At 50.7% G+C, this 27,982-nt stretch overlaps 1 protein-coding gene across 3 annotated transcripts; it reads right to left on the bottom strand.

The window, feature by feature from the left end:
- Window positions 1-2,359: 2,359 nt before the first annotated feature.
- Window positions 2,360-27,865, bottom strand: FKBP15 (FKBP prolyl isomerase family member 15). 3 transcript variants are annotated; one of them, XR_010349051.1, is made up of 31 exons: window positions 27,709-27,865; window positions 26,514-26,623; window positions 26,137-26,212; window positions 25,542-25,611; window positions 24,045-24,119; window positions 22,892-22,990; window positions 22,368-22,517; window positions 21,621-21,689; window positions 20,557-20,700; window positions 19,992-20,137; window positions 19,008-19,056; window positions 18,209-18,328; window positions 17,888-17,981; window positions 17,084-17,187; window positions 16,361-16,454; window positions 15,546-15,655; window positions 14,693-14,803; window positions 13,972-14,066; window positions 13,295-13,397; window positions 11,599-11,631; window positions 9,915-10,086; window positions 8,990-9,126; window positions 8,458-8,613; window positions 7,896-8,048; window positions 7,497-7,589; window positions 6,986-7,096; window positions 6,106-6,213; window positions 5,170-5,918; window positions 4,681-4,771; window positions 2,830-3,993; window positions 2,360-2,787 (listed from the first exon to the last, which is right to left on the bottom strand). XR_010349051.1 is itself a non-coding variant. In XM_064393723.1 (30 exons), exons 1-30 carry the CDS (start codon window positions 27,759-27,761, stop codon window positions 3,919-3,921), a joined length of 3,750 nt encoding a protein of 1,249 aa, XP_064249793.1. In that variant the 5' UTR covers window positions 27,762-27,865; the 3' UTR covers window positions 2,360-3,918. The 3 variants fall into 3 exon arrangements, 2 of the variants coding, with proteins under 2 accessions (XP_064249793.1, XP_064249794.1); XM_064393723.1 differs by having other exon boundaries at window positions 2,360-3,993; XM_064393724.1 differs by lacking the exon at window positions 11,599-11,631 and having other exon boundaries at window positions 2,360-3,993.
- Window positions 27,866-27,982: the final 117 nt, after the last annotated feature.

Raw genomic sequence — 27,982 nt, 5'->3', positions numbered from 1 at the left:
TGGCGATGGGTGACAGCAGCTCAGGGCAGGGTCCGCTCGGGGACAGTGCCCCAAAGAGGGGCCGGCTCTTCCCGGAGCGTCGGCAGTGCCGGCTGCCTGCATCGCCGGGGCCAGAGCAGCTGGAGCATCACTCCGGGCACTTTCTGAAACTGCGGGGAAAAGTAAAATAATAATTTTAAAAGCACCCTTGGGTCCCACCCAGCCCCAGCAGTGCCGGGCGGTCGGGGGCTGCAGCCCCGTCCGTCCCTGGAGCCCCGAGGTGGCCGTGCCGGGGGCCGGGGTGACAAACAGACCGCAGCGCAGTGGGACATGGGTGCGTGACGGGGCTGCTGTACCCAGTGCTCAGCTGGTCCTAAAGTTCACTAACAGCGACGGAAAGCGTGCTTGGGAAGTGCCAGGAGTATGACGGCTTCGGAAGGGGGAAAGGGAAGGAGCAGCAGGTGCTCAGGGGCAGCAGCTCTGCGGCGGAGGCGGAGCGTTCCCCGTGCCGCTCCAGCGCCCGCCGAGCACGCTGGGGCCAGGCTGAAGTTCAGCGGGGGCGGCCGCCCCGGCCCCTCAGCCCTCCCCGGGCCCGGCCATCGCCGCCCCCCGCCTTCAAAAGCGGCGGGGCCGGGCCGTGCCCGCGGAGCGCGATGGCAGCGGGGCCCGAGCCCGGCCGGGAGTGCGGCATCTGCTACGAGGCGTACTGGGGGCCCGGGGGCGGCCCGCAGCAGCTGCCCTGCGGCCACTCGCTGTGCCAGCGCTGCCTCCGCAGGCTCGTGTGTCGCGCCGCCACCGTGGCCTTCGTCAGCTGCCCCTTCTGCAGGATGGTGACGCTGCTGCCCGAGCTGGCCCCGGCGGTGACCGCGGGCCCGCGGGGGGAGCAGCAGCCGGAGGACGGCGGCGGTGCCCCCCCGGACCCCGGCCAGGGCTCGTCGCGCTCCGTGGCCGCGATGTGCTCGTCCCACGCGCCCGTGTTCGCCGTGAGCAGCTCGGTGTCCCCGTGCGGGCTCCGGCGCGGCTCCGAGGCCCCGCACGCCTTCGTGCTGGGGCTGCTGGGCCGGGGGCTGCTGCTGGACACGCAGCCCCCGCTGGCCTCCATGGAGAACCTGCGCCTCGGCTTCGCCGCCGGCATCCTCGTGCTCATCGTCTCCACCTTCTTCCTGCTCGTCTTCCTCAAGTAGGTCCGCTTGGGCTCCCATCCCATTCCAGCCCGCCCCAGCCCGGTGGATGGACCCGGTGATGGGTCACGGACTGCTCGGGCCGCGGCCGGGGCTCAGCACCCGCCTGGATCCAGCCCTGGGGCGCGCAGGACGCTCGGCTGCCCCGCACGAGAGCCCCCGGCCATCAGACTTTAAACATTAACTTATTGCTGCGCTCACGCTGCCCCCGCAGGCCCCGGGCCCGCTCGGCGGGAGGCGCCGCGCGGGGCCGGAGCGTGGCCCTGAGGGCTGAGGGCGCCGGGAGGGCCCCGCAGGGCGGGCCGGGGGCGAAGCTGCTCCCAGGAGACCCCAGCCCCTTGGCCGGGAGGAGAGAGCCCGGCGCGGCGCCCGCAGAGGGAGGAGGCAGCCGGGGACGGGCTCGGCCCCTCAGAGACACGAGACATTAAAGCCGGCCATGGGTCCAGCACCGCGTCCGGAGTCCTTCTGTGAGCCCCTGAGCCTCGGCAGGCAGAGCAGGCGCCAGGATGGAGCAGGGGATCCTCTCCTTCCCGGCCCCCAGCAACCCCTCGGGCACATCCTCAGCATTTCTCCGCGGTTCTCCCACCCTGGGCAGAACTCAGCCCCGGGATCGGGGTTAGCCCCAGCACAGCCCCTGAGGCAGCATCGTCCCCTCTGCCCCCGGAGCCCAGAGCTCCCCGCTTCACCTCCCGGCACCGCAGGCACAGACAGCGTTAATTCAGAGCCCGAGTCCAGGCCGGGGTGGGGAAGGGGTTGTGGGGCCTGAATTGGGGGGGGACAGACGGATGGACAAGTTTCAATCCCAACTCTTGCACCACAATCCCTGCTCAGGGCTCCCAGGCACAGTGGAGCTGAACCATCCTGCAGCCCCAGAGCAGCTCAGGAGGGGCTGGCCTCTGCAAAGCCCTGGAGATGCCCAAGATTCCCTCCCCTAAAAGCTGAGGGGAACCAGGCAAGTGCCCTCTATGACCATCACGGTTCTTTGTGCTGCAGCTTCTCACACCAACTCAGTCCAGTGGGAGAGCCCAAGGAGCCACAGCACAAAGCAAGCTTCTCTCCTTTCCCAGGAGAGAGCACCAACAACAAAACCAGACAAGAACAGCTTCTAGATCAAATTATTCCCAATTCAAGTCAGAGCAAAGTCAGTCTTCAGGTGACAGATGAAGCCAGACTAAAGTAAAGCCACTGCAAGCAAAAAATCCAGGTTTAATTGCACTTTATTTTCCAAGAAGTGAAATGTAAATGCCTCAGGGTGTCTATCTGTAATGGGGAAGGAGACATGGAAGTTGTTAGTATGAGCAATGATTGCTCCTGGGACACTGCAGGGACGGGTCCAGATGCCACAGCAGGGCACTGACACTCAGAGCAGCACAAGCACCCCCAAAATCCAGTTTCAAACACCCTCATACTGAGCACTGAGTGATGCCCAGCTCAGGTCACCCTGCATGGCAGCAGGGGGGCTGGCACAGGCTTTGGTCTCTGCCCCAATTTCAGCTGCATTCAGCAATTTGTGGAACTGAGGTGGGGCACAGGGACCCACCACACCCCAACAGCAACACCCAGTGCTCTTTTGGGTGTTTTTCTCCCAAGAAATCACCTTTAAGAGGACAGAGATCTAATTCTACACCTGCCTTTAGAGTGACTGTAAAGGCAGGTGTAGAAACTAAACCAGAGAATTAGCAGAATTAGTTTAAGTTCATTCATTTTATGAAATTTGTTTAAAAGACTTCTGGGGTGCAGTTGTGTTAGTGCCCATGAGTGGAGAATAAAAGTGCTGTGAGAGCCCCAGGCTGTTTCCCCAGCTCTGTCCTCGCTCCTTTTCCCTCCTGGTCCCCTCAGTGCAGGGTGACAGCCCAGACTGCCCAGCCCAGCCTGGGCCTTGTGTCCCACCCCTCTGTACAGTCTGGCTGGTGCTGGGATGGTCACACGTCAACAGCAGCAGAGCCAAAGGCACGGGAGAGGGACTGGGCTGTAGGGAAGGAGCTCCCAAACACACAGCACAGCCCAGAGCTGCTGCTCCCACAGGGAAACACAGCCAGCAAAAGCCACCTCAGCTCTGGGCACAGGAGAGGAGCTGAGTGCCTGACTGACACACAGCAGGGATTGTGCTCCCTGTGCCATCACAGCTGCTCAGGCCCTGCTTTACCAGAGCTCCAGGGGCCAGCAGCACCTGTGGCACAGCTCTGAGTCAGTGCCCACCTGAACCAGCTCAGCCCCCAGGGCTCCCCAGGCTGCTTGTGCAGAGCCAGGGGTTCCCAAGAAACACCTGACTGGGATTCCTGGGGGAACCTCCAGTGGCACGCAGCTCAGACACAGTGGGGAGAGGGTGCAGGGTCCCTGGGAGCCACCTGGGGACTGAGAAATACTCCAAGGACTTCATCACTGGGGAAGGAGATTTTAGTCTGATTTTTTAACAGGGTGTTGCCACAGCAGGGTCCTGCCAGACTTGCTCTGCTGAAGCTCTTCACCAAATTCATATCTGCATAAAGTTTGAGATTAACGAATCCAGGGCTCAGGGGCGGGGGACAGTGGGTGGCTCCTGCACTCATCCCAAGCCCAGGGTGTTTGGCAGCTCAGAGTGATGGGGCTGAGCACCCACGAGAGCAGGAAGAGCCCCCTGCTGCCAGCCCCCAGCCAGCTGCAGGACAAGAGCTGGGAAGCCCCTGGCCCTTCCCAATGTCCCACGTGGGCAGCTCATCAAGGGCTCAGAGCACAGGAAGAGGCCATGCCCAGAGGAGAGGGCTCAGCAGCCACATCTTCATCCCAGCCAGTCCAGGTCATCATCATCATCGTCACCGAAGAGCGGCGCGGGAGGCGGGCGGCCCTTCATGCTCTGCAAGCCACACCAGGGGAAACTGGTCAGCCCCAGCAGCTTCTGGCATTTCCTAATCACCACACCAACTGCTCTGGAATCCCTGCCAGCTTTGAGGAGCTGGGAATGAGAAGCCTCATTACCCAAGTTTTTATTTCTCATGTGATGGTTTGCAGTTTAGATTAGGTTTAGATTAGATAGCAGGAAGAAATTCTCGATGGGAAGGAATGTAAAGCATTGGCACAGGCTGCTCAGGGCAGTGTGGAGTCACCATCCCTGGCAGTGTTCAAAAAGTGGGTGGATGTGGTACTTGAGGACATGGTTCAATGGTGAATGATGCTGCATGGATGGCTGGACTTGATGGTTTTAAAGGTCTATTGCAACCTTAAGGATTCTGTGGTTCCATGATTCCAGGAGCTGCTTATGGGCTAAAAGGGACTGGAGAGGGGCCAAACACTAAAACCCTTCAATTAACCTGGCAAGTCCCACTGATTTCATGGCAGCAGGAATCTGTCACCACTCCCTCAGCCAAGCCAGCCCCTCCCAGCTCAGTCACCAACCCCAGACACTCCTGATTTACACAGGGAATGGATGGGGAGCCCTGAGCTCAGCCAGGCCCCCACTGCCACAGGGAGGATGTTACAGACAAGCTACAGACCATGCCTCAATCAGAGCAAACACCCAAATACCAGACACCCAAATACATACCACCTCCTCCTCATCCTCCTCTTCTGAGGGAACTTGAGGCTTCAGTGGTTTAGGAGATGCTGTTTCAAAGAAGTTGTCGTCCTCAAAGAGACTGCAAGGAGATAAAGAATGAGCAGCTGGCTCTAAGAGGATGGGATTTGCTTTTACAAGTTCTGTTACTGAGAGATGGCAAAGCCTCTTCACCAAGGGAAGCCTTTGTGGCAGGAACTGCTCAGCAGCGCAGGGCAGTTCTGGGACCTGGCAGGATCACTGCACAGAACTGCACACCCCCCTGGGAATGTTCTCCACTTCCTCCAGCAGATATGAGGCTGCTTGGGGCTGCTCCCAGTGGAATGTGCCCTGAGCAGCCTGGTCTGTGCCAGCTCCTGGCTGGTGCCACTCAGTGCCAGCACCATGAGGGGCTGCAGCCCCCAGCCAGGCTGTCCTGCACACCTGGACCAGCTGCTGTCCCAGCCCCAGCTGACCCCAGCACCCAGCACCACCCCTCACCTGGAATCTGTGTGCCTGGGGCTGGAGCCCAGTTCCTGTGATCCTGGAGCTTCTCCCAGGACAGCTGAGCCTGGCTCTGCTCTGCTGGACACCGAGGCAGGTTCCTGCTCAGAGGCAGCTTCATCCCACGGCTCTGTGCCACTCCCCTCCTCCCCATTTAAGGGAGGAGGCTCTAAACCTCCCCCAGCCTCCTCTGCCTTCTGCTCCACAGCTGGACTTGCTGCAGGTGCTGCCTCATGCCCCTCTCCTGGCTTGGCTCCTGGCACAGAAGGCTCTGCAGCTGCTGCCTGCAGAGACACTGCAGAGGGATCCTGTTCTGGGTCAGCCTTCCCAACGGGAACACTGTCCAGCCTCTGCTCCAGCCCAGGCACAGGCTGCCCTGCAAGCACAGGCTCCTTCTCAGCATCCAGGCTGGAATCAGCTGTGGGAGGGAGATGCTCCTCCTGAACCTTCTCTTCTTCTGCCACCCCACTGCTGTGTGTCTGCTGCTCCTCCCCAGGAGCTGTGGGCCCAGCAGGGTGAGGAGCAGCCTGGCCTTGCTGCTCAGACTGCAGGAAGCCTCTGGTTGCCTCCCCAGGATCAGCTGGGGGTGCAGTGCTCTGTGCTGGGCTGTGCTGCAGGGGCTCTCTGTGCTCAGTCTTTGCTCCAGGTGATCCCTCCTGTCTCCCTGCTCCTGTGCCAGATTCCTCACTTTCACTGCCATGCTCTGCTTTCTCCTGCTGCCTGTCGAGCAGCTGCAGTGTCACAGTCTGGAAAAGGGAGTAGAGAGAACACAAGTTGCACCCTAAATACAAACCATCACAGGTCCCTGTAGCACCTCCTCCTACCAGGCTGCTCTGCCACCCACAACAAATTCTCCTTCAGTTATTTCAATCTCTCAGCAAAGATTTGAGGTTTCAGCCCAAGGCTCTCTCTCTCCTCTCACCACTGCCATACCTTGATAGTGTTCATGACAAGCCCCAGGACTGTCCTGCCACTGTACATCTCATCCAGCTCAAATTCACCCCGAAGAGACTGAAATACACCATTCATTATCTTCTTTACCTGCAAAACAGCATGACAGGAGACAATTCATTAGCATGTGAAACACTGCACTCAAGGGAAGGAACAATAAATCCAAACACACACAGGTGGTTTTCCAAATAATCTACTTTCCAAACCAGAAATCCTCACCACATCAGGCCACCTTAACTCAGAACCACTCTATGTGACCCCAATTTATCCCCCCAAAATGAGGCAGGCTGCACAAAGCCAAGGCAGACTGGCACTTCTTTCTTATTTTAGTTTTTAAATCTAAACCTCAAATGTAGAGTTTTAATAAGAAATAAAAGGCAACAAAGTGGGCAGCAGGAAGATGGAGTGAGGCTCTTTACAGGGGATGGAATGACAGGACACAGGGAATGGCTCCCACTGCCAGAGGGCAGGGCCAGATGGGATATTGGGAATTAGGAATTGTTCCCTGGGAGGGTGGGCAGGCCCTGGCACAGGGTGCCCAGAGCAGCTGTGGCTGCCCCTGGATCCCTGGCAGTGCCCAAGGCCAGGCTGGACAGGGCTGGGAGCAGCCTGGGACAGTGGAAGGTGTCCCTGCCCATGGGAGGGATGGAATTGATGAGCATTAAGGTCTCTTCCAACCCAAACCATTCTGTGTGACCATGACTCTAGGATAAGATCCCATCCCTTCTTCCTCTGTGGACAGTTACTACAAGCACAGTTCTCTGTGGAGAAAATGATGTTTTTCCTTCTAGGGTCAGTTCAAAAAGAAATAATTCAAGGTAAATCTGCTCAGGAAGGAGGAGTACTGGAGGGTCAAGCTCACTTGCTCAGTGTAGTCTGCAGGGGAAGATCCACCCTGGTCCTTCTGCAGCTCTCGGATCCGTTCCTCGTAGCGAGCCCTCAGCACCCCCACGTCTGCCTGCAGGGCTGAGTACTGCCAAGGGAAAGCCACCCTCAGAGCTGCTCCTCACACCACAGCCCCAGCTCGAGGGCTTTAGTGAGGCACTGACTCTGAGTGGGGCTTTAAGCATGTCACAAAAGACTTGGCTGAAAGCAACAGCACCAAAATAAGGACAGCCAAGCCAGCCTTGGAGAGTCTCAATTGTGTCATCAGCTCCTCAAGGGCCCCAAGAGTAGGTGGGTGCAGCATCACTGAGATCCCAGTGAGATGAAGGCTGGGTCTCATTATTGCACCTGTTCTGGTTTGCTGGAAACCACATGACATTATCCCTTCCCCACCATATTCTGGAACTCCCATCCTTGTTATTCTGGACTAGCCTGAGGTTGGTGCTCCCTGCACTCCAGTTCCCATCCAGCTGCTGTTATTCCTTTACCTTCTCTTGGATAGGCTCCAGCTCCTCCAAACGCTGCTGAGCCTCAGACAATTTTTGCTCCTCTGCTTTTTTCGAGTGTTTGAGAGCTGTGAGCTGAAACACAAGAAGCAGAGCAGGTACAGCCCCTGGCAGTGTCACCCACTGCAAACAGCCACTCAGGACAGTGCAGGTAAGTGGAAGTTGTAGCTGTTGCTGCAGTTCAGCACTATCAGCACCTTTGCTCTCCCTCCTCCATCATAAACCCAACCCAACAGAACACCTGCACCTGCAGATGGCCAAGATCAAGCTCCACAACAGGCAGGAAGTCAGAAAGTCAAGGCCCAGTTAGGTGGGAGAAGACTGTTGGTTACAGCTGCTGGTGTTTAGAGCCCATTAGAGCAATGAAGAACAGCTCTTTACCTTCTCCTCCAGCTGGGCCACCTGGTGCTGCAGGGAGTCCCTCTGCTCACACAGCTCCTGGCACTGCCGCGCGTGCTGCTCCTTGGCTGAGGCCAGGGCACGCTCACACTTGGCTTCACACTGGGACTCCAGCTCTGCCTGGATCACTGACAGCTGCCCATGGCACACGAGACACCATCAGGAACACACACACACAGATCTGGGTTTGCACAGCAAGTGAAAGCCCAGGGCTGGACACCCACAGCCAGAGTGCTGCCACCAGCTCCTACCCACACCTCTCACTTCAGCTCCAGCCACAAACCCCCAGGCTGGCCAGATGATCTGGCTCAGATTTTGGATATTTTGGCATATTTCTGAACAACCTTTCACTCCTCACAAGTCCCACATTCTTCTCTCTACCTCACCCTCAGTTTGGTGCCTTTCCTCACTTTGACACTAATCCATGAATTCAAGCAGGTAATGCTTTCATTCTTCCCCTAGCTGAGCATTTTCACATTATTTCCTACCTGTAGGCTCCCACAAGCCCCCCAGATGTGGAGCAGCAGCTCCCCTGGGTCCCCACCTGCTCTGCTGCTGCCTGGTCAGTCGAGGTCCGGGCCTTTTTCAGGAGCTGCCGGAGCTTGTCCAGCTCCTGCTGGTACGACCTGCGAACTTCCTCCATCTCCTCCTCTGCCTGGGCTCTCTCTGACAGGGATTTCTTCTTCCTCTCTGCCAGATTCTGCAACACAGAATAGGTCAGGCTGCACCCAAGCAGCTTTTCTCCTTCAGGTAGAAGGAGTTTCTTCAGGCAGGGAACTCCATCACTTGAAATCAAGCTGAGGCTACCTCAGAGGGAAGGAAGGTTGATGCATTACTGGGTAAGACATTAAAGAAATAAATTAAAAATAAATTTAGAAATAAGAAAAATAATTAAATAATAATGAATAATTATAAACAATAAATGAATAATAATGAATAAACATAAGCACAAAGGATCCACCAGCCTGCAGATGAGTCAAGATTTACTTAACTTACATATTTAAAAGCAAGAAGCTTTGGTATTTGGGTTAACCTTCAGTGAACCAGTGAAACTATGTTGCTGGCACTGGACATACCTTTTCCAGAGTCTCCTTTTCCACCCTCAGGTCTGTCAGCTCTTCCTCCAGTGCTGCAATCTTCATATCCAGCTGTTTGCGGCTCTGCTTCTCAGCCTTGAACCTGCTCTGAGTGTCCTGAGAGGCTTCCTGCAGCTCTGCAAACAAAGCCCCACATTTCCCTGTGAGTTTGGGTGCAACTCCCACTGCAGGGGAGCACATTTTGGGGGCTGATGGGGAGGAATAGTTTCCTGCAAAGTGCAGTTAACAACTCCACTTGTGCCTGCAGTAGGGACTGGAATTTATCAAGAGCAGCCTGTTCCAGTGCTTTGCAACCATTTCTGTGAAGACATTTTCCCCAATATCCAATCTAAATTCCCACTGGCCCAGCCTGAGCCATTCCCTCTCCTCCTGTTCCCTGGGAGCACAGCCTAATCCCCCTGGCTGTCCCCTCCTGTCAGGAGCTGTGCAGAGCCACAAGGTCCCTCCTGAGCCTCCTTTTCTCCAGGCTGAGCCCCTTTCCAGCTCCCTCAGCCCCTCCTGGTGATCCAGCCCCTTCCCTGGAATTGCTCCAGCCCCTCAGTGCCCTTCTCATCATGTGGGGCCCAGTGGGGCCACAGCAGAGCCCAGCACAGAGGAATGAATGAACACCTCAGGTTTATCTCTACATCCCATCCACTGGAACATCTCTGGCTGCTCTACAGGATGTTGGACAGAAAAGCCAAGAGATTGTTCTACAAAAGGCATTCCTGTAACAGGATGATTTTGTTTGTTGAGTCTCCCACTTCGCCTTCAGTGGTGACAAGGATGCACACCCCTCAGGTATTTCAGTGCACCCACACCCTTCCATCCCCTGTGACTGATCCCAGGGAAAGCAGGAACATACCCCAGAAAACAGGAAAAAACTGCAGCTTACCAAAGAAAAGAGCCATGAAAGAGCTCTCACCTGCCACCTGTGCCTGCAGCTTGTTGAGCTGTGCCTCCTGTCTCTCTGCATCCTGCACAGCACAGGAGAGCTGCTTCCTCAGGTCCATCTCCTTCTTCTGGTGGGCAGTGAGCTCCAGCTGCAGCTGGGAAACCTGGGCTGTGGCAGCTGCCAGCTCCTCTGCAACTTTGGCCTGGAGCACAAAATGGAGCAGGGAAAAGGGGAGGAAGGGATTATGAGGAAGCAGCAGAACTGTTCTCTCAGGAAGAGCTGGAAAAGGGCTGGAGACCTTATCAGGGAAGACATCTCCAGAGTGAGGAGGCAACAGTGACTTTTTTGCCATGTCAGTTTTGTCCAGACTGACTAGAAGGCTGCACGAGGCCACCAACAACCTCATCACCACATCAGTTCAACCCAGTGAGTTTTCCTGAAAAGGTTAAATATGTTTAATCCTGGTACCAGTGCCTGGTGACTCTGCTCAGTTTTCAGGCTATGAAAACATCTCATTGAGTAAAAAGCCTGGGCTTTGACATCTAATTGTCTTCCATAAGTTTACAAATCAATGAAGAGCCACTTAAACACAGGCTGGTCCCAGCCAGGAGAGCACCCTGTCCCCAGAGCACACAGCACGAGGGCACCTTGGCTGCCCATGGCAAGGCTGGCCTTTCCCAGCACAGCTCTCAGTCATCTGGGGACCTGTTTAGATTTAGGATTGCTGAGAGTCAGTGATTCACCCAAAACCAGGCACTGGCACAGCTTGTTAGACAACTTGTAAACAATGTTAGCAGGGGCTCAAGCCATCAAGACAGACACAAAGTCCCATTCCCAATCTTGCTGAGTGACACACAAACTTCAGAGGATGCTCTGCAAAGACAGAATTTACACAGGGAATCCCTAAACAGCTTCCACACCTCTGCCTATTTTGAGATTCCCAACAGTTTTTTCACACTCTTGAAACAGGTAAGGTCAGGAGAACAGGATTTTCTCTCTGCTTTATCTCCCTAAGAGAATTCCCTCCACACGAGGACCAACACCTTCTGGCACAGAAGAGCTGTGAGCTAAATTGCTCCAACCATGGTGATGATGGGGATGTGCTGACCTGGAGGGCTGGGATACCACACCACTCATTTTAAAGAGGAGGCAGCATTTCAGAGAGTGGCCAACACCAGATCTGCTTTCCTCCCGTGCTTCCATAAATGTCCCACTGCTACACTGACTCCTGGCATGCTAAAACCAAACCCCACGGCACAGCTAAAGACATCTAAAGGTTATTTTAAGCTTTGCCTCTGTCTTTAATGGCAAATGAAGAAAACAAAATTAGGAGACCCTGTGGCAGGAAGTGTTACTAGACAGAAGTTTCTACAGAGGATGCTTCATGTCCACAGCTCAGCTCCAGCCTCCAGCTTGCAGGCACCAGCAATCCTGGGTGAGCTGTACCTGCTCTGCCAGTGGTCCTGTTCTCCCATGGGGAGTGGAACAAGCAGCAATGTGACAGAATTTTTGGAAAGGGCTCCCCAAGAAAGAGGGGGCCAGCGGGGAGACACTGCCAGCTCTAAAGCCCTTTTCCAGTGAGGGATCTGTGCTCATTCAAGCTCTGAGACAATTCTTTTCATGCCAATCAGTTTCTAGTTCAAGAGGAAGCTGGGCTGGCACTTCCTAGGGCACAACCATCCAGCACCTACACAGTCAGCAGACACTGCCTCACCTGGTCCCAGCCCCGATCCACTGGCAGCATGTGCTGGGAAGAGAAAGCAGCGACAGGAAACAGCAAGGGTTAAGAACATAACTTGAAAGGCAGAGGCATTCATCAGCAGAAAAGCAAAATGCTTCATAACAGGAGCCTAAGGCATGCCAGAGAAGCCTTCAAATTATTCCAAGGACTGTAAAAGCTTAAACAGAAAAGGGAGTGAAGCCTGATGTAAAAAGAAAGACACTAAAGGTATCCTTAGGGTAGGGTATGTCACACTCCAGAGCTGGGAGCACTCCTGGCTGTGACCTGCACTGCAGAGGTGGAGGATTACTTATGGTTCACAAGCCTTCACCTAAAACTGTGACTTGCTCTGCCAGGGCCAAGGATCCACAACCTAAAGCAGTGAGTAACCAACACCTCAGTGACCCTGGGTACAACCAAATAAATGGTGAATAAATTTGTGTGTAAACAATGGATAAACAACTTCCAATCAATCCTCTTCCTTGGGATTCAGTAACTGCAGTCCCAGGGCAAGCTGGGTTAGACAAAGGAATACCAGCCCTCATATTTACAGTCAATACTCCCACAGAACCAGGGGAATCTCCCAGTGCCAGGCAGGGCTTTCCTGGTCTGGCCCGAAGCCTGTTCATGTAACACCATCCCTGGGCAGGGGCTGCTTAGTCATGGGGATCCTGCTGAAGATGAGGCCCAAAAGACTCCTGAGGATCTTCTACTGCCAAAAGATGACTCCTCCCCAAGTTTTATTGTACCAGCAGGATGCTGTCCTCACTGAGGAGGGAATTTAATTATTATTTCAGTCTGACTTATTCTTGGTTAGAGTCTCTCCCACTCCTACACAGGGTGGGTGTGCAGCCTGGGCTGGGGTGGAAAAGCAGCCCCTTCCCTGCTGCTCTCAGCCCTTCCCTGCTCTGCTGTTCACTTTGGAAAGCTGCAGTTCTGGTCAGCTTTAGGTGCACCAAGCTGTGGTTCTCACACAGAGGAAGCATTTGTCACCTCACATCTGAAATGGAGAGACAGCTCAGCAGGAGAGCACAGAGCAAGACTGGACTTGGTGCAGTTTAAGAAGTGCTTGGGAAAGCAGAGCAGGCACCATGCAATGGCAGAGCCAGAGCAGCACTCCTGGGCTAGGCTGGCCTACAGGGATGGTTCAGGGTATGCAGCCATGCAGAAATGCATTTCACTGGTTTAAAAGCTATTTCCCAACAGCTCCTGTCATAAAAGCACATTGTGTTACTGGGTGAAACAAACAGCTTCTGATTAGCATTAAAAAAAATCATAAAAATGCAATGAAGAAACTCCAGTAGGAAACATATTTTTTCTTGTATCTATAATCACTCCATGTCAGTTATATAAAAGGAATGAAACTCTTCTGGAACTATCAGTGCAACTAAATAACTGAAGTATTTCCAACTCAAAAGCCCTGTGATACACAATTCCTCAACAGATTGGCCATGTGCCTACACAGTTAACAATAAAACAGACACTCCCCTACAAGGTAACAATATTAAAGTTATGACAGCATGAAATGGTTTTATCTCTGTGATGCTTTGGTTACAGAAGCCATCAAAATCAATTTTTTTTTCAAAACAAAGTTCAAAACTGCAGTTGCCTTCTAAGAAAACTGCCTTGACTAAGAAGGCTTCAGCTTGTTTTAATGCAACACCCCTGGCTTTGTTCATGCCACTGTTACCTTCTCCTGCTCTGCATGCAACACTCTTGCCTGTGTGCTCTCATTTGTTGTCTGCAGGGAGTGGTTCCTCTGCTCCATCAGCAGGTTACTCTGCTCCACATACCTGTGAACAGGGAGACTCTGTGGGCATTCCTGGAAACCTTGGAGCCAAGGGCTCACACAGAAAAGGTGATTTTCCAAAGCACAGCAGCTCTCTGCTGAACTCATGACAAGTCCCAGACAATGTGACAGGATGTGCTGATCTCAGGGTGGGAGGGCTGGCACAGCAGAGCTTTTATCAGCTGGGATAAGTGCTTCACCTCCCTGAAAATGTCTCTTGTTCCAAGAGTTTTGGTAACTTGGTAGCAGCTGGACTTCACGAAGGGCACCACATCCCCTACAATTTCTTCACCTCACTAAAAAGCCAGCAAAAATGAAGTAACCCCCAGAAACAGGGCAAGCATGCTCAAAGACAGCATGAGGGATTTTGTTCCCCTTTTACACATTCATGTTTACTGTAAACCAGAGTTTTGGGGATAAGCCCTGCAGAGAAGGGGTGGGAAGAATCCCACACTTTTAATACCTTAGATAAAAAATTCAAAATATCAGAATATGGCTGTCTCCTAACAAACACCCCTCAGTTATGTCCAAGTGGAAGCTGGAGAGTCTGGAAATGCAGCGAGGCTCCCACCCCTTACCTCTGGTTGCGTTCAATCAACTCACTGATCTTCTCATTCTGCTCCTCAATCCGACTGCTCTTCTCAAATATCTCCTGCTTCAGTCTCTCATTCTCCTAAAGCACAGCTCAGCATGAATATTCAGCTTACTCAGATTTCCTTGCAGCAGCTCCTAAACCTTTGTTTTGCACAGAGGCAGGACAGTGCTGAGGCTCATCCCCTCTGTGGGAGCAGCCCAGGAAGGCACCTGCCACATTTAGCAGAACCCTGGCACAGGACAGTGGCTGCTAAAACATATTGTGGAAAATACTGTGTCTGGTTGACTTTTCTACCTACAAACCCCAAGTTTTTAAGGCTGCTGCTTAGAAAGGCTTCAAAGCATAAAATTAAATGGTGAATAGCAGAAGGAGGTTGTTTCTACAAAGTGGTACTTCAGCTGTGAAATTGCTCTGCTGGAGACTGGGGGTTAAATCCATAATGGCTTGAGAAGCTGAACTTCTCCCACATGAACCTTTAGTCAAAGCCCATTAAATACCCACAACTCTGACTCAGAAAACATCCAAACCCCAAAATGCTGAGAAGAGCTTTTTGGAGGGGCAAAGAGGGATGGGAATCATTCTAAGTCTCATCCTCATTCTGACCACACAAAACCAGAAGCCATGGGTGGCTGGACACTTGCCCTCATTAGGGATAATGAGGGCCCCAGCTCCTGATGGCAGTGGAAGCAGCTGGCCATGCTCACCTGGATGATGCGCTGGATGTTGCTCATGATCATGGAGGCTTCCATAGTGACAGAGGAGATGCCAGGCAGCAGGGAGCTGTTAGCAGTGCTTTGCTTCTTCAGCTCCTCCACCTGCAGGGAGAAACCATTCGTAAGCCATTTGAAATGAATTTATGGGTGCAGGTGAGAGTCAGACACATGCAAAGAGGCATTTCACTGTTCCTTCTGCTCAGCTGAAGGCAGAGCAGAATCAAGGCACTGAATCAAGTGTGACACCTCCCAGAGGGCAGGGAATCCTCCAAACAGTGCATCACATGATATTCAAGACAGTAAGACAGCACCTTTCCCCAGGCCTAAGCTTTGTTTTTACACAGCATCTGAACTGTTGCCACTTGAAGGTGTGATAATATTGGCATTTTACTCATTTACTGTATCACTTAACGCAGGCATTTAAATAGAGCCAAGTGCTCTCAGCACACCTGGAGAGCAGAAATGTCCTGGGCAGCCAGGTGATCCATTTTACCCACACCCTGGCAGCCAGGTGATCCATTTTACATTTTACCCATACCTTGGCAGCCAGGTGATCCATTTTACATTTTACCCACACCTTGGCAGCCAGGTGATCCATTTTACATTTTACCCACACCTTGGCAGCCAGGTGATCCATTTTACATTTTACCCACACCTTGGCAGCCAGGTGATCCATTTTACATTTTACCCATACCTTGGCAGCCAGGTGATCCATTTTACCCACACCTTGGCAGCCAGGTGATCCATTTTTACATTTTACCCATACCTTGGCAGCCAGGTGATCCATTTTACATTTTACCCACACCTTGGCAGCCAGGTGATCCATTTTACATTTTACCCATACCTTGGCAGCCAGGTGATCCATTTTATCCACAACTTTGCTCACAGCCAGTCGTATTTCCGTGTTGTGCTGCCGAGCCTCTGTCATCAAAAAGGAAGTGACATCTCCAGGAGCTTGGAGGGAAAGGAGAGAGATTTATATAAGGGGAAATACCTACAGAGAGACACAGCAAAAGCTGGGTAGCATGAAGCCTGCCACCAGCAAAGCCCAGAAATGAAAAGGACATGGTATTTGGAAAATGAACAATGTAGGTATTTCCCAAATAACCTCAACAGGCAAGTCTGAGTACAAGAAATTCTTGAGCCATGTGACAGCTCAGCTCAACAAGAGCAAAGCCCCCAGACACACCAGAGGTACAATCAAAGCAGAGGCACAGTCAAACCACAGCAGTGAAGGTCAGCTGCTGAACCTGCACTGCAAAAACAGGCTCCAAGAAAGGCTCAGCTACACTCAAGACTTCACCAGCTGGGATGCCTTAATGGTTCTTTGAATGCCTTTGGTCCTTCCTGGGTTTTGCCTTCTACAGTTCAATTCTTTCCCTGGCTGGTAGTTTTAATTACAATTGGAAGCACCAGCTACCAGATTCCTTCAGTAATACCCAGTCTTAGGAAGACACAGAAATTCCAGCCCCTTTCACACTGCACAAAGCTCTTTAAGGTAAGAGATGGGTATTTCTTGGGAAGTGTTTGCCCCCATTTGGTATTGAAAAATAAGCATTTGTGAAACAGCACAGTGGTACCACAGCCCTAAATCATCATCCCAACTGTTTACTGCAGGTGTTGCAGCCCTCCGAGAAGCAGGTACCTTTAAAAACATACCTTGGTAAGGAGCAGGATACATCTGACCCACAGGCTGGAGTTGAGAGGCAGATGCAGCAGTCTGGGGGTAAGCAAATGCCACTCCTGGATATGCCTTGCAGGACAAGTTCAATAGGTTAGAATGTGTTTTGCTGTTTCCCCACATCCTCACAGTTTTATAATTTTTGAAGCCCAAGAGCAAGGATGATGTTTGGAAAGAAAAGCCAAGAACTAAGGAGTTGCAAAGTCAAAATACACAGCAGTCATTGTGAAAGGAAAATACTACTCTTCTCTTGAGGATTAGTTAGTTCCCACCTTCACTCAAATTTCAGCAAAACTGTGTCATCCTACATTTGTGAGAGTCAGATCAGCATGTGAACAGCTCCCTCTGATGTTAATTTGAACACAAGGTTATTTCCTAAAAAGGGCTCAAAAAGCACAACACAACTTGATTGCAACTTTACTGCTCATTGCTGAGGAACTTGGAAGTTTTTGTTATATCCACTAAAAAAACAGGTATTAAAGCCTGGTTCACGTTCAGTTTGAGAACCCATCATAAACAGAAAATTACCCCTTTTTGAATAAATTTTAAGAGGCATGTGATGAAAACCTGAGACTGTCAAAGAGTCACAGGAAACAGACTGGAATTCTCACCCTTATTTTAAAGTCCTTGCTCCCAGCAATGGAGAAGACTCAGGAGAAAGGACAGAAGTGCCAATATTCTCCTTGATTTCATTTTGGTACCTGAAAACCCTGTGCTCCTCCAGGCAGAGCTGAATGGGGCTGGATCGTTGCAGGAATTAAAGCAGCAGAAGATACTGAAGGTGCAGCACCAGATGCTTGAGGTACTGAAAAGAAAGAAATAAAGTCAGCATGCTATAAAGCAGCTCAAAGAATTTAATTCACCTAGTGTGAAATGCCAAAAAAAACCCCACCAATAACCAAACCACTAAATAGACAAAAGTTAACAAAAGCCTGTCTGCAACCTTGTCAAAATTAAATCCAGTCAAGCAAGTGATAATAGGTCAAGAAAAGAGTAACCTCTCAAGGAAATCCCACTTCCAGCTCCACTTAAACAACCTCTTTTCATTCAGAGATAGCTCTGAAGTTCCTGACACCAAGTGTGACTCAGACTGCCTCTGAAGGCTCTCAGCTGAGCAGCAGCTGATGTGACCATGCCATCATGGGAAGGCACATCCAGCCCTGCAGAGCTGCCAGCCCAGGCTGCCCTTCACTTGGATTTCCATCATTCCTAAAAGTACTGTTCACTGGGAAAGGACTTGTAACATTGCATTTACCAATCCCATGGCCTGCAAATCTCAGTGCCCAGTGACAGGACAGCTCAGGCATGGTGGCTGCTCTCCCTCAAGCACAAGACCACAATGAAGAAACTCCAAGGATTGTCTTGTGCTCCATGGATTAGTGTCTCGTGGATCAGCAAGCCTTATCAGAAGCTTTCAGCTCATATTTCAGCTCCTGGAAGGAATCCTCTGTTCCCCCAGTCCTCCTGGACTGGAAAGGGAGCACAGCAGCTCCCCAGCACCTTACCTTGTGTGGACACTGTGGGCAGCACTGCCTGAGCTGGCTGGGAGGGTCTGCTTGAAGCCACTGGCTGGGTTGTCCCTCTCAGAGTATTGGGATCCTAAAAACATTTCTGCATGTTACAAGAAACACCAAAGAACAAGGCAACAGCCTGAGCCCAAGGTCACTTGAGACAAGGTGTTACCCCAGGAACCCAAGTGGAACCTTTCTGTCACAGAACCAGAGCAGATTTCCTGGACAAGGGCAGAGCCACTGCTACAGATCCCACTTTAAGCAACCCCCAGTGCAGGAAAAGCAGTGAAAGAGTCACCCTGCTGTGACTGGTACCTCTATTTCCGAGTCACTGGAGTCCAGCTGGCTCCCTGCTGTCCCAGCAAGGAAAGGCAGCATGGGCTGTCCCATTTTGGCCATCCGAGAAATCAGCTTTGCCTTTGCTACATCTGGGTTCTAAAAGAAACATTTAGTTACTCTCCCCTTGTCTCAGCCCAGGCTTTTGGGGTATTACAAACACTTCTAAACCTCTGACTGAATTTTGACACAATTTTTCAATGACAGTGTGAGAATCTACTCTTCAAGCACACAAGGTAGCACCAGGACTGTTCATCTGGCTTGTTTATATATCCTCTTTCTGGGATGACAGTGCTGTCACTACAGAGGAAAATCTATCCCTGCACAAAACACCAACAAGAAAATGTGCGAGTTCAAGAAGCTGCTTAGCAGATTTTTCTGTCTGGAGGCACAAAGTCTTCTTATGCAGCTCTATAAACTTATACCGAATGTCCCAATTCCTTTGTTACCTATTTTAAATTTGTCCATTTATCTCAAAAGACAACCAGCCTTGTAAACATCCTCATGACCAAAATCACTTTGCTGTTAAGAGCAGGGACTGGGGCTGGGGTTCCTCAGGTCCTGGTAATCACAGAATCATTAAGGTTGGAAAAGACCCTTTAAGGTCATGGAGTCCAACCATTAATCAAGTCCAACCATTCATTCCTACACAGACAAGGCCCTAAGCTGCTGTAAGGTGAACATTCCAATGTCTTGCATGATGCTCACTTTATCTTCAGCTTAAAGTGCAAATAAACTTCTCTACTCAGGCTTCAAGTTAGGAAAAGGCAGCACTTACTGTGAGCTGCTCACTGATGGAGCTGGACTTGGCCCGGACAGCTGGCTCCCTGCAAAGCCAGACAGGAGAGATCAGCCAGGAGCAGCTCAGGAGCCAACATTCTGGATTTATAAATACTGTAAAATACACCTCTCCCTAGGAAAGCTGTTTTCACATATCATCAGCATTTATTTTAGCCTACACTTCTGGAACATTTAGCTGTAGATATGCTCAGGACACCACTGTGGCCCATTGATTACAGAAAGATCATTTTGTTTGCTTTAATAACCAAGTTCTGGTATAAATAATTTTAATCAAGCCGATTAAACTACTTATGGCAACAAGAGCAGCACTTACATGGACTCCCCAAAAAGGGTGACATATTTAATTTAAGGAAGAGAACATAGAATTGTTAAGGTTGAGTCACCAACCACTAACGCAGCCCCAGCACGTTCAGCACTAAACCCCATCCCCAAATGCCACATTTCCTTTCTTTGAACACCCCCAGGGAGGATGGTAACTCCACCCTGAGCAGCCTGTGCCAATGCCTGACCATTCTAGCAGTGGAGGTTTTCCTAACATCCAGCATAAACCTCTCCTGAAGTAACTTAAGAGGTGATTTCCTCTCCCCAGTCACTTATTACCTGGGAAAAGAACCCAACCCCACCTGGCTACACCCTCTTCAGGGAGTTGTGGAGACTGAGAAGGTCCACACTGATGCCAATGATGCCAGCTGAGATGAGACAGCTGTTAGAGCAGCACCCACACAGCTCAATCCCTGGATCACCTGGATCTCAGGAATGCTGGGATGACTTCCTTCACTGGAGCCCATTCCAACTGCTTTAGTCTGGAAGTCAGCACTCAAGCAGAAAATTTCAGCAAGTCCTGTTAGCAAGCCCTGCTCTGCCACATGGAGGGCGCTGAGCTGGCACAGAGGCCCCACATTTGCCAAGTGAGGCATTAGTGCAGCACACAGAAATGTGCTCAGGCCATGCTGCCCCTTACCCAGGCTTTGGAGGGATGGTGGAGGGAGGCACCAAACCCGAGTCTGAGGAGAAGCCGTCTGAGCTGGGAACTGGAGAAGGTGCAGGGGAATCCCTTGAACTGACACTCAGCCCATCTGAACCAGAGCACTCCTTTGCCAGCTTCACCTTAAAAAGCATGAAGCAAAAAAAAAAGATGTTTTTCTGAGTTCCTGCAAAAATTGTCATCAATTTATTTGTGATGCCACTGCCTGTGGAGCTCCTGCACTTCAAGGAAAAGCAGCCAATTGATTCAGAGCTGGAGAAGCTGAGTCTTTACACCCTCTCGTTCCTCCCACAGTATTTTGTTTTCCCAAGTGACTCACAAATAAGACAGCTAAAAGATCCCAAGACAGTTACAACAGACAAAAGCCCTGAGGGATTTTCTGGGTTTAGGGCTCTGTTTTGGGTTTGCTTGTTTGAATTAAAGATACACATCTTGCTGAGGTCTCTAACAGTTTCTGAGCTGCAGTTCTCACACTAACAGCAGGTTCCCCCCTTGCAGTCACAAAGCAGATGGAACCAAACATTTGGCAGGAGACACTCACCCGCCTGACCTCCACCTCAAACACCAGAGTGGAGTCTGGAGGGACACGAGCAGCCACGCCCTGGGCCCCGTAGGCCCAGGCTGGAGGGATGATGAGGAACCTTCTCCCTCCTTTCTTCATGCCCAGCATTCCTTCCTCCCAGCCCTTTGGTGTGCACAGGCAGCAGAAGAGAAAGCAACATTGGATCAGTGACATTATTTACCCCAATTAAGACAACGTCAGGCAAAGGTTCCAAAACACATATACAGAGATTCTTGCAAAATCCTCTCTATTTTCAATGTGCAGCACTAAACCTTGGTCTTGCCACAAATCTTGACAGCCAGTTGTAAATCCCAGTGTTAACTTAAGAATAAAGATGGAGCTCCACCACACAGTGGCAAACTCACTCAGCATTCTGGGGGAGAACTGGACTCCAAAGATATCTGAATTTCTCTGGTTAGATTTACAAAGCAACCAAAGAATATAGTTGTAATGAGGGACATGAAGTCAGAGCAATGCAAGCTGGCCAAGGGATGCCAGCACTGAACAAGATGGCTCTAACAGCCAGGCAAAATTAGTAAGATACAGGATAAAGCAGACAAATAGCACATCTTCAATAAAAGACAATTTGTAATAGGTCATATTTGAATTACACAGGTTATACACAAATTACTCAGGACATGGAAATGACCTGAACAAAGCATCTCTGACTGATCAAACCCTGATTTTATGGGATAACATAAGGAAGTAACACAGCAACTGGATGAAAAATTGTTTCCTTTAAAAACAGGGCTCCCCAAGAACAAGGGAATGGATGAAGTGACTTCCAGAAAAACAAAGACAATAAAACCCCAGCTCCTGAAAACAGGAAGTTTCTTTTTTTTTACCAAAGAGGACAACTCCTGTCTAGCACTGATGTTGAAAAGGAGACTGGGCTCTATTGTGCAAAGCTTGAGTGAGTCACTGTCACAGAGTGTTTGCTAATAAATGACACAGAAATAGCAAGTATGAATCCTGAACAAGATATGCAGTAATTCAAAGCTCTGAGACTTCAATTATTGTAATGAAAGTGCCAGAAGTTGTACCTTGATGACCTTTCCAGACCCCAGCTTCAGCCGCAGCAGCTTGTCTTTGTTAACATTAGAGTCAAACACCTGGAGAGTTGAACAAGAACACAAAATGCATGGATTCCCCAACTGTTTCAAGATTCTGAATGCTGCTTTACACATTCCATAAACTCTTAAAACCTCTGGTTAAATGCTATTTCCCATCTCACTACTACCAAAATTAATTCTCAGCTGTAAGACAGAGCTTTAGTCCATTTCCTGAAGTACAATTTCATGAAGTGAAGGATAACTGCAGACTCAGACTTCAGACCTGCTTTAGGACAGGACTGGGTCAAGCAAAATACAACATGAATATTTAATGTGTGAGAGAGCCCACAGGAGTTTAAAAGCATTTCAATCACCTCCCCCTGGACAGTATCAGAATAACACAAACATTAAGGTTGGAGGAGCCCTCTAAGATTACCAAGTCCAACCATTCCCCACCACTGCCCTGTTCACCACAAACCACGTCCCAAGCACCACTTCCAGATTGTTTTTTGAACACTTCCAGGGATGTGACTCCATTGCTGCCCTGGGCAGCCTGTGCCAATGCTCAACAACCCTTTCAGTGAGGAATTTTTTTTGTAATATGCCAGAATCCCTTGATATTCTATAGGCAATACAGATGACCCCACTTCAACATCAACACCAGGACTATGCTGGATGAGCAGGCTCCTCCCAGGGTCTGTCCCACTCAGCATCAGGAGGTGGCAGAGGTGTCTTTACCTGTCCAAGCCCGTTGTTCTGGAACAGCCATCCTGTGTAGGCAACCTCCAGGGAGTCTCCTCCTTCCACCCCCTGCCCTTCTCCCACGAGCAGATCCTGGCAGAGGACTGAGTCCAGTGCTGGAGAGCTGTTGCATTTGGCAATGCACACCTGCAGAGGAAAAGCCTGGCAATGTCTCTGGCCCTTAATGGACAAGTTCCACCCATGAATCTGATGCATTCCTTGCTGTTCTGATCAAGCCCACACTAGAAATGCACTCCCAGGGCATTCCACTGCTGCTGATTAAACACCCTCTGCTCTACAGAACCACTGATTTGCAGCACTTGGGAATCTTGAGAAGCAACAGGCTCCCTGCCTCAGAGAGATTTGTTTTAATGAACAAAACTCAGGGCAGGCTCCTCTCAGACCTGTCTCCATTACAGTTATGCACACACTCAAAGCTGAACTCCAGTGAAAACAAAACTTGATTTGCCCCTGCTGTAAACCAGCCACCAGAACAGCCTGGCCCAGAGGGGAGCAGTTACCTGCTTACTGAAATCCACTGCTGCCTTTTCTGACTCAAACATGATGGACCAGTTCTGCCTCTGATCATCGTAGAACGTGCTGTAATTGTTGGGCTGAACCTGTGGGAGAGGAAATAATTTCAATGTTAAACATTAAATGAACTAAAAACCCACATCCAAAAGAAGCTTAAAATAAGAGCTACTGAGATTAAGCAGAAAGAACCCTGTTCTACTGCCCAAGTTCAAAATTAGCCTTTATTTACATGCTCATTATCATGGAAGAATTATTATAACTGGAATATGTGAGCAAATATTAAGTTCTTCCTACACGCTGCACTTCAAACAGGAAGGTGAAACCTTTCAGAAACTTCCTTCTTTAACATATTCTGAGAATTTTTAAGTGAAAGTAATTTACATTTCACAGTTTATTGTGAAATTTATTGTGTATTTAGGCTTCCAGAATCAGTTGGAGAAATCACTTCTTCCTCACTTCTAAACCCATGTCATCAGAAGTGACTATAAAACCCATTAATTTTTCAAGAATGTGCTTACAAAAAACTAGAGAGCAAGGTCTAAGCTGGGACAGAAATTTCATTATTTTGGAGTGAAATTTCTCTCTCCTAGAAAGAAATTTGATGCCATCTGATGACAAGCTAAGAACAGTAAACCAACACATCAATTTTCTGTAAAACTGGCAGAAATCAACTTCCTGAGAGATTCCATTTTAGAGCTCACAATGCTCCAGATTGTTCTCAACAGCAGGAAAATGCTGAGTGTAAAATTTCTGAGAGAAAACATTTCCTTGTTATCATTTCCTTCTGCTTACTCAGTTGTATTCTCTCAGACACTTATAACTAGAAATTCTCAGCAAAAGGAATTTTGCTAGTTTTATCCACTACAGGGCTGCAAACCCCAAACACCTCTGTGAGCACAGGTAATAATTTACCTCCTACAGGAGCCTTGGTTTGGAAATCTCCTGAGGAGGTGCTCAGCCAAAGGGAGCTGCCACAGCCTCTTGTGCAACACATGAGGAGGACAGTCACACTGGGACACTCCTGCTCTGCCACTCAGATATTTGATCTCAGAGGTTATAAACCAAGGCTTAAGGAAGAATTTTACAGCCAACTTTCTGGTTTTTGTGATCAAAAAAGGCTTTTCCAAGGCAGAATCTCACCGTGAGCACAAAGCCTGGGTGGATCCTTGCAGAGGTGATCTGTTGCTGCTGGCTGATGTAAAGGAGGATCCTGTACTGGATTCCACAAGGAATTAGACAAGGAAAAAGAACAAAAACAGGAACTCAAAATGTCTTCAATTCTAAGGTGCTTTGTCACACACAGAGCCTAAGGTTCAGTACTTATTTGTCAAATATACCACAGCAAAAATACTTAACAGTTTTGTGACACTTATTAAAACTGTTTTTTGCTCCAGGCTTTTATTTAGCTGCAGCAACTAAGCAAGTGAAACTCATTGTTTTATAATAAACAAGATGCTTTAACTAATTCCACATTTTTCATGGTTACAGTGGAAAAAGATGGTGCACTAACCCTTCCAGAGACAGAACTCAGCACACATGGCATCAAACCATCAGAGTCATTTAGGCTGGCAGAGACTGAATGGTCCAAGATCACTCCCCAGCACTGCCAAGGCCACCACTGACCCACGTCCCCAAGTGCCACATCCACATGGCTTTTAAACCTCTCCAGGGATGGGGACTCCCCCACTGCCCTGGGCAGCTGTGCCAGGCCCTGCTCACCCTTTTGGGAAAGACATTTTCCCTGAAGAGGTTTGTTGTGAAATCTTTGCATCAACCTATTGACACAACACACCAAGTTGGAGGGAGTTTTCCAAGTACTGAACAACACAGATATGAGATTTATTGACATATTTGGCTCTACTAAACATAATCTGTTATGGAGATGTGTTTTCCTTTGTGCACCTGCAGTGGACACAGCTCAGTGGTGAACTGGGGGTGACCCAGTGGATGTGCTATCACACAGGCAGCCTGAGGAAAGCTGGTTCAGCTCCCTCCTGCACTGCCTGTCCTCCCCAGCTCCCCCAGAGCAACACAGCTTAACACCTCCCAGATCACTGACTCAGGAATTTAGTTACCAAACTAAGATTTATTTTGTTCTTGCCAAAGCAGAATCAACTTAGTGAGACATGAATGAGGACTTGGGGATGTGAAACATCACAAATACCAACACCAGGGAGGGGTGAGAGTTTCCAAAGTAGCTTTCAAACACCAATTTACTGGGCACCTCAGTTCTGTGCTCTTCAAGGAACACTTGGGAAGGAAAGATGTTTTTGATACCAAAAGAACAAAACTTAAGCAAAGCATCTCTGTACTGCTGGACAGAATTTTCCTTTATATCCATTTCCATCTGCAAAAATATGTGATCCAGTGGTCAAAGACATTTTGAATAAATACCAGAATGACTTCCAGGAACACTGCAAACTATTTCAGACACAAGTTGTAAGAGCTCTTACAAACTCACAGACTGCAGGAAAGAAAGATGTCACCAAGGTGGATGGCTGAGCCCCAGGAAAACCCAGGAAGCAGAAAGAAAAGCAGCTGGAGAACAACATCAAAAGCAAAACACCTGGAGAGCTCACAAAAACACCATCTCGTAGCAGTGAGCATGGCAGAGCTAGGGAAGGAAGTGTCTCTCACCTCTTTGGTGGCGTGGTTCCCCACTACAGCTGCTCCATACTTGCCTTGCTTCAAGTACTGCCCATTTGTACTGGAAGATAAGGGAGACATTCAGCTGCACAACTATCCCTAAGTCAGAATGCTTTAAGAGTTCAGATCCCTTTTCCCAGGTGTAAAATGTCAAGCAGCCTTGCTTAGCTTAGAGACATTCCTGCTTGCCCACAGGCAAGAGCACACATTGTGGAGTGAGTTGAAAACTGCTCTCACAGATCCAGGGCAGAAGCGTTTCTCAGTGATGGGAGCATCAAACACTTTTAGTGCTGTCACTCTGCTCATGTCTCAATTCTCAAGTGCATGAGCCACAAGCATCTGAGAGAGCCTCTGAAGCAGTGCACGCCTCAGCCCAGCAGGCAGGACACAGCTCCCACCCACAGCTGCTCTTCACCTCACAGCTGCCTCACCCAGAGCTGCAGCGCAGCAACTGAAACTGTTCTTGAGCAGAACTTCCACTGCCCTGCACATCCCCCCATGCAGACATGTCTGAGGATGAGTGTCTCTTCCCGTTCACCAGGAACACCTCCCCTCTGGGCTGGGGACACAGGCTGCAGTCACTTACTAGCGATAGGCGAGCACGGCCGTGGCCACCAGCACCGAGGGGGCTCCTGAGGCCACCGGGGCCTTCTGGGGCTGCCCTGTGGGGACAGAGACCAGGGACAGCTCTCAGAGGCACAGGGCTGGCTGGGGGCACCGCCACGACACGCTCCCTCCCACAAGGGGAAATAACTCCAGTGGGAAATCGCAGAGAAACAAAGACCACAGTTCCAAAGTCACCCAAGGCCAGCTGAAAATCCAGGTGCAGGAGGGCACTGGAGGAAAACGGCCCTGAGGAAAGCTCAGGAATTCTTGGCTCTGCTGCTCTTCACACGGGCCCTTGTTCTCCCCACACACACATGCTGCTGAGTGTGCTCCCCATGCTCAAGGCCAGTTACTCACCAGCTGCTGTCTGACCCTTCTTGGGCTGCTTTGGTGCAGTGAACTGGAAGAATTCATTTCCCTGGCTTGAGACTGTTTGATCCAGGCCAAAGAGTGAGGCTAATCTGGCTCTAGAAATTGAAATAAAACCATTTAACCTTATTTAACATGGGCATTATACATAATGAACACCCTTAACTAGAAGTTCCATGAAATAAAATACAAAGTGTTCACCATCAGTTTGGAAGGAAACAAAGGGCTGCAGGTTAAGTTGCTTTATGTTAATTAACCATTTAATTTTGAATAGGCAGAAGATGAAGAGGTTGGGAAAGTGATACAATTGTGTTTCATTTCCTCAAAAATCGACTGAAGGTGTAAGAACTGAAACTACACAAAAAAAAGAAGTTGTTTTGAAGTAATGACTAGAACTAGCTTGACATAAAATAGCTGATTCTTACAATACCCAAAATAATATGGGACAGAGAAACCACCATTCAGCTCCTGGAGTATTTTGTCTTTAAATGTCCATGAAAAACGTTCTCCTATTAAGTTTTAAAACGGCAGAAGCTCTCCCAGCTCAGGGCAGAGGGTTTAAAGCTGGAGGTTATGCCTTCAGGATACATTGTTTGCAATTTCACTGCTTCAAGGCCAGTTCCGCTCAGCCTGCTCCTGATATCAGGGGGCAAGGGAATAATTCACACAAAGGATGACACCACTGCTAGTGAACCTCCTTTAAAAAACAACTAAATTTTCTGTAAAGAGAGAGGATTAGTTTGTAAGAGAAGCTCCTGGAAGGGGGCGGGAAGGGGAACCGCAGCTCCTGGAGCGGCAACACGTCAGGATACAAACCCTGGAGGGGCAGCCCGGGGATCCCGGGAGGAGCCGGCGCGGGGGAACGGCGCCAGGCTGCCCTGAGGGCTCCCACCGCTCCTTCCCCGAGTGGAGACACCGAGCCCCCCGCCCTGGCCGCCCCCGAGCAGCGGGGGGGTCCCGAGCAAAGCGGGCTCTCGGCCCCAGAGCCCTGTCGGGCACCCCGGGGCCGCCCCGAGCCCCGCCGGCAGCCGGGCCCGTCCGGCGCTCCCGCAGCGGGGCACAGCCCCGGCCTGCCCGCCCCTCACCGCCGCGGCCTTCACCGGGGCCACGGCCCCGCGGCCTGCCCGGGCCCCGCGCTCACCCGGCGGCGGGGAGCGGGTCCCGCCGCGGCCCCGGCGCTCACCCGCTGGCCGGGGACAGGAAATCGGCGTCGTCCTCGTCCGCGGCCGCGAACATGGCCGGGGAGCGCCGGCGGGCACGGGCGGGCGGCGGCCGCGCTTTGCGGCCCGGCGGCACCGGCACCGGCGGGGCGGGGCTTGAGCGCGACGTCACAGGAGGCGGGGCCTCACGGCACAGCGGGGCGTGTGGAAGGCGCGGCTGAACCGCAAGAGGGGCGGGGCTTGTGAGAGCGTCATTGGCGGGACCATCATGTGTACGTCGAGGGGGCGTGGCTTAGC

This window comes from Passer domesticus, chromosome 18 (genome assembly GCF_036417665.1).
Source record: "Passer domesticus isolate bPasDom1 chromosome 18, bPasDom1.hap1, whole genome shotgun sequence".
NCBI lineage: Eukaryota > Metazoa > Chordata > Aves > Passeriformes > Passeridae > Passer > Passer domesticus.
Note: the sequence above shows the minus strand (reverse complement) of the source record. Positions and strands in the feature narration are given on the sequence as shown.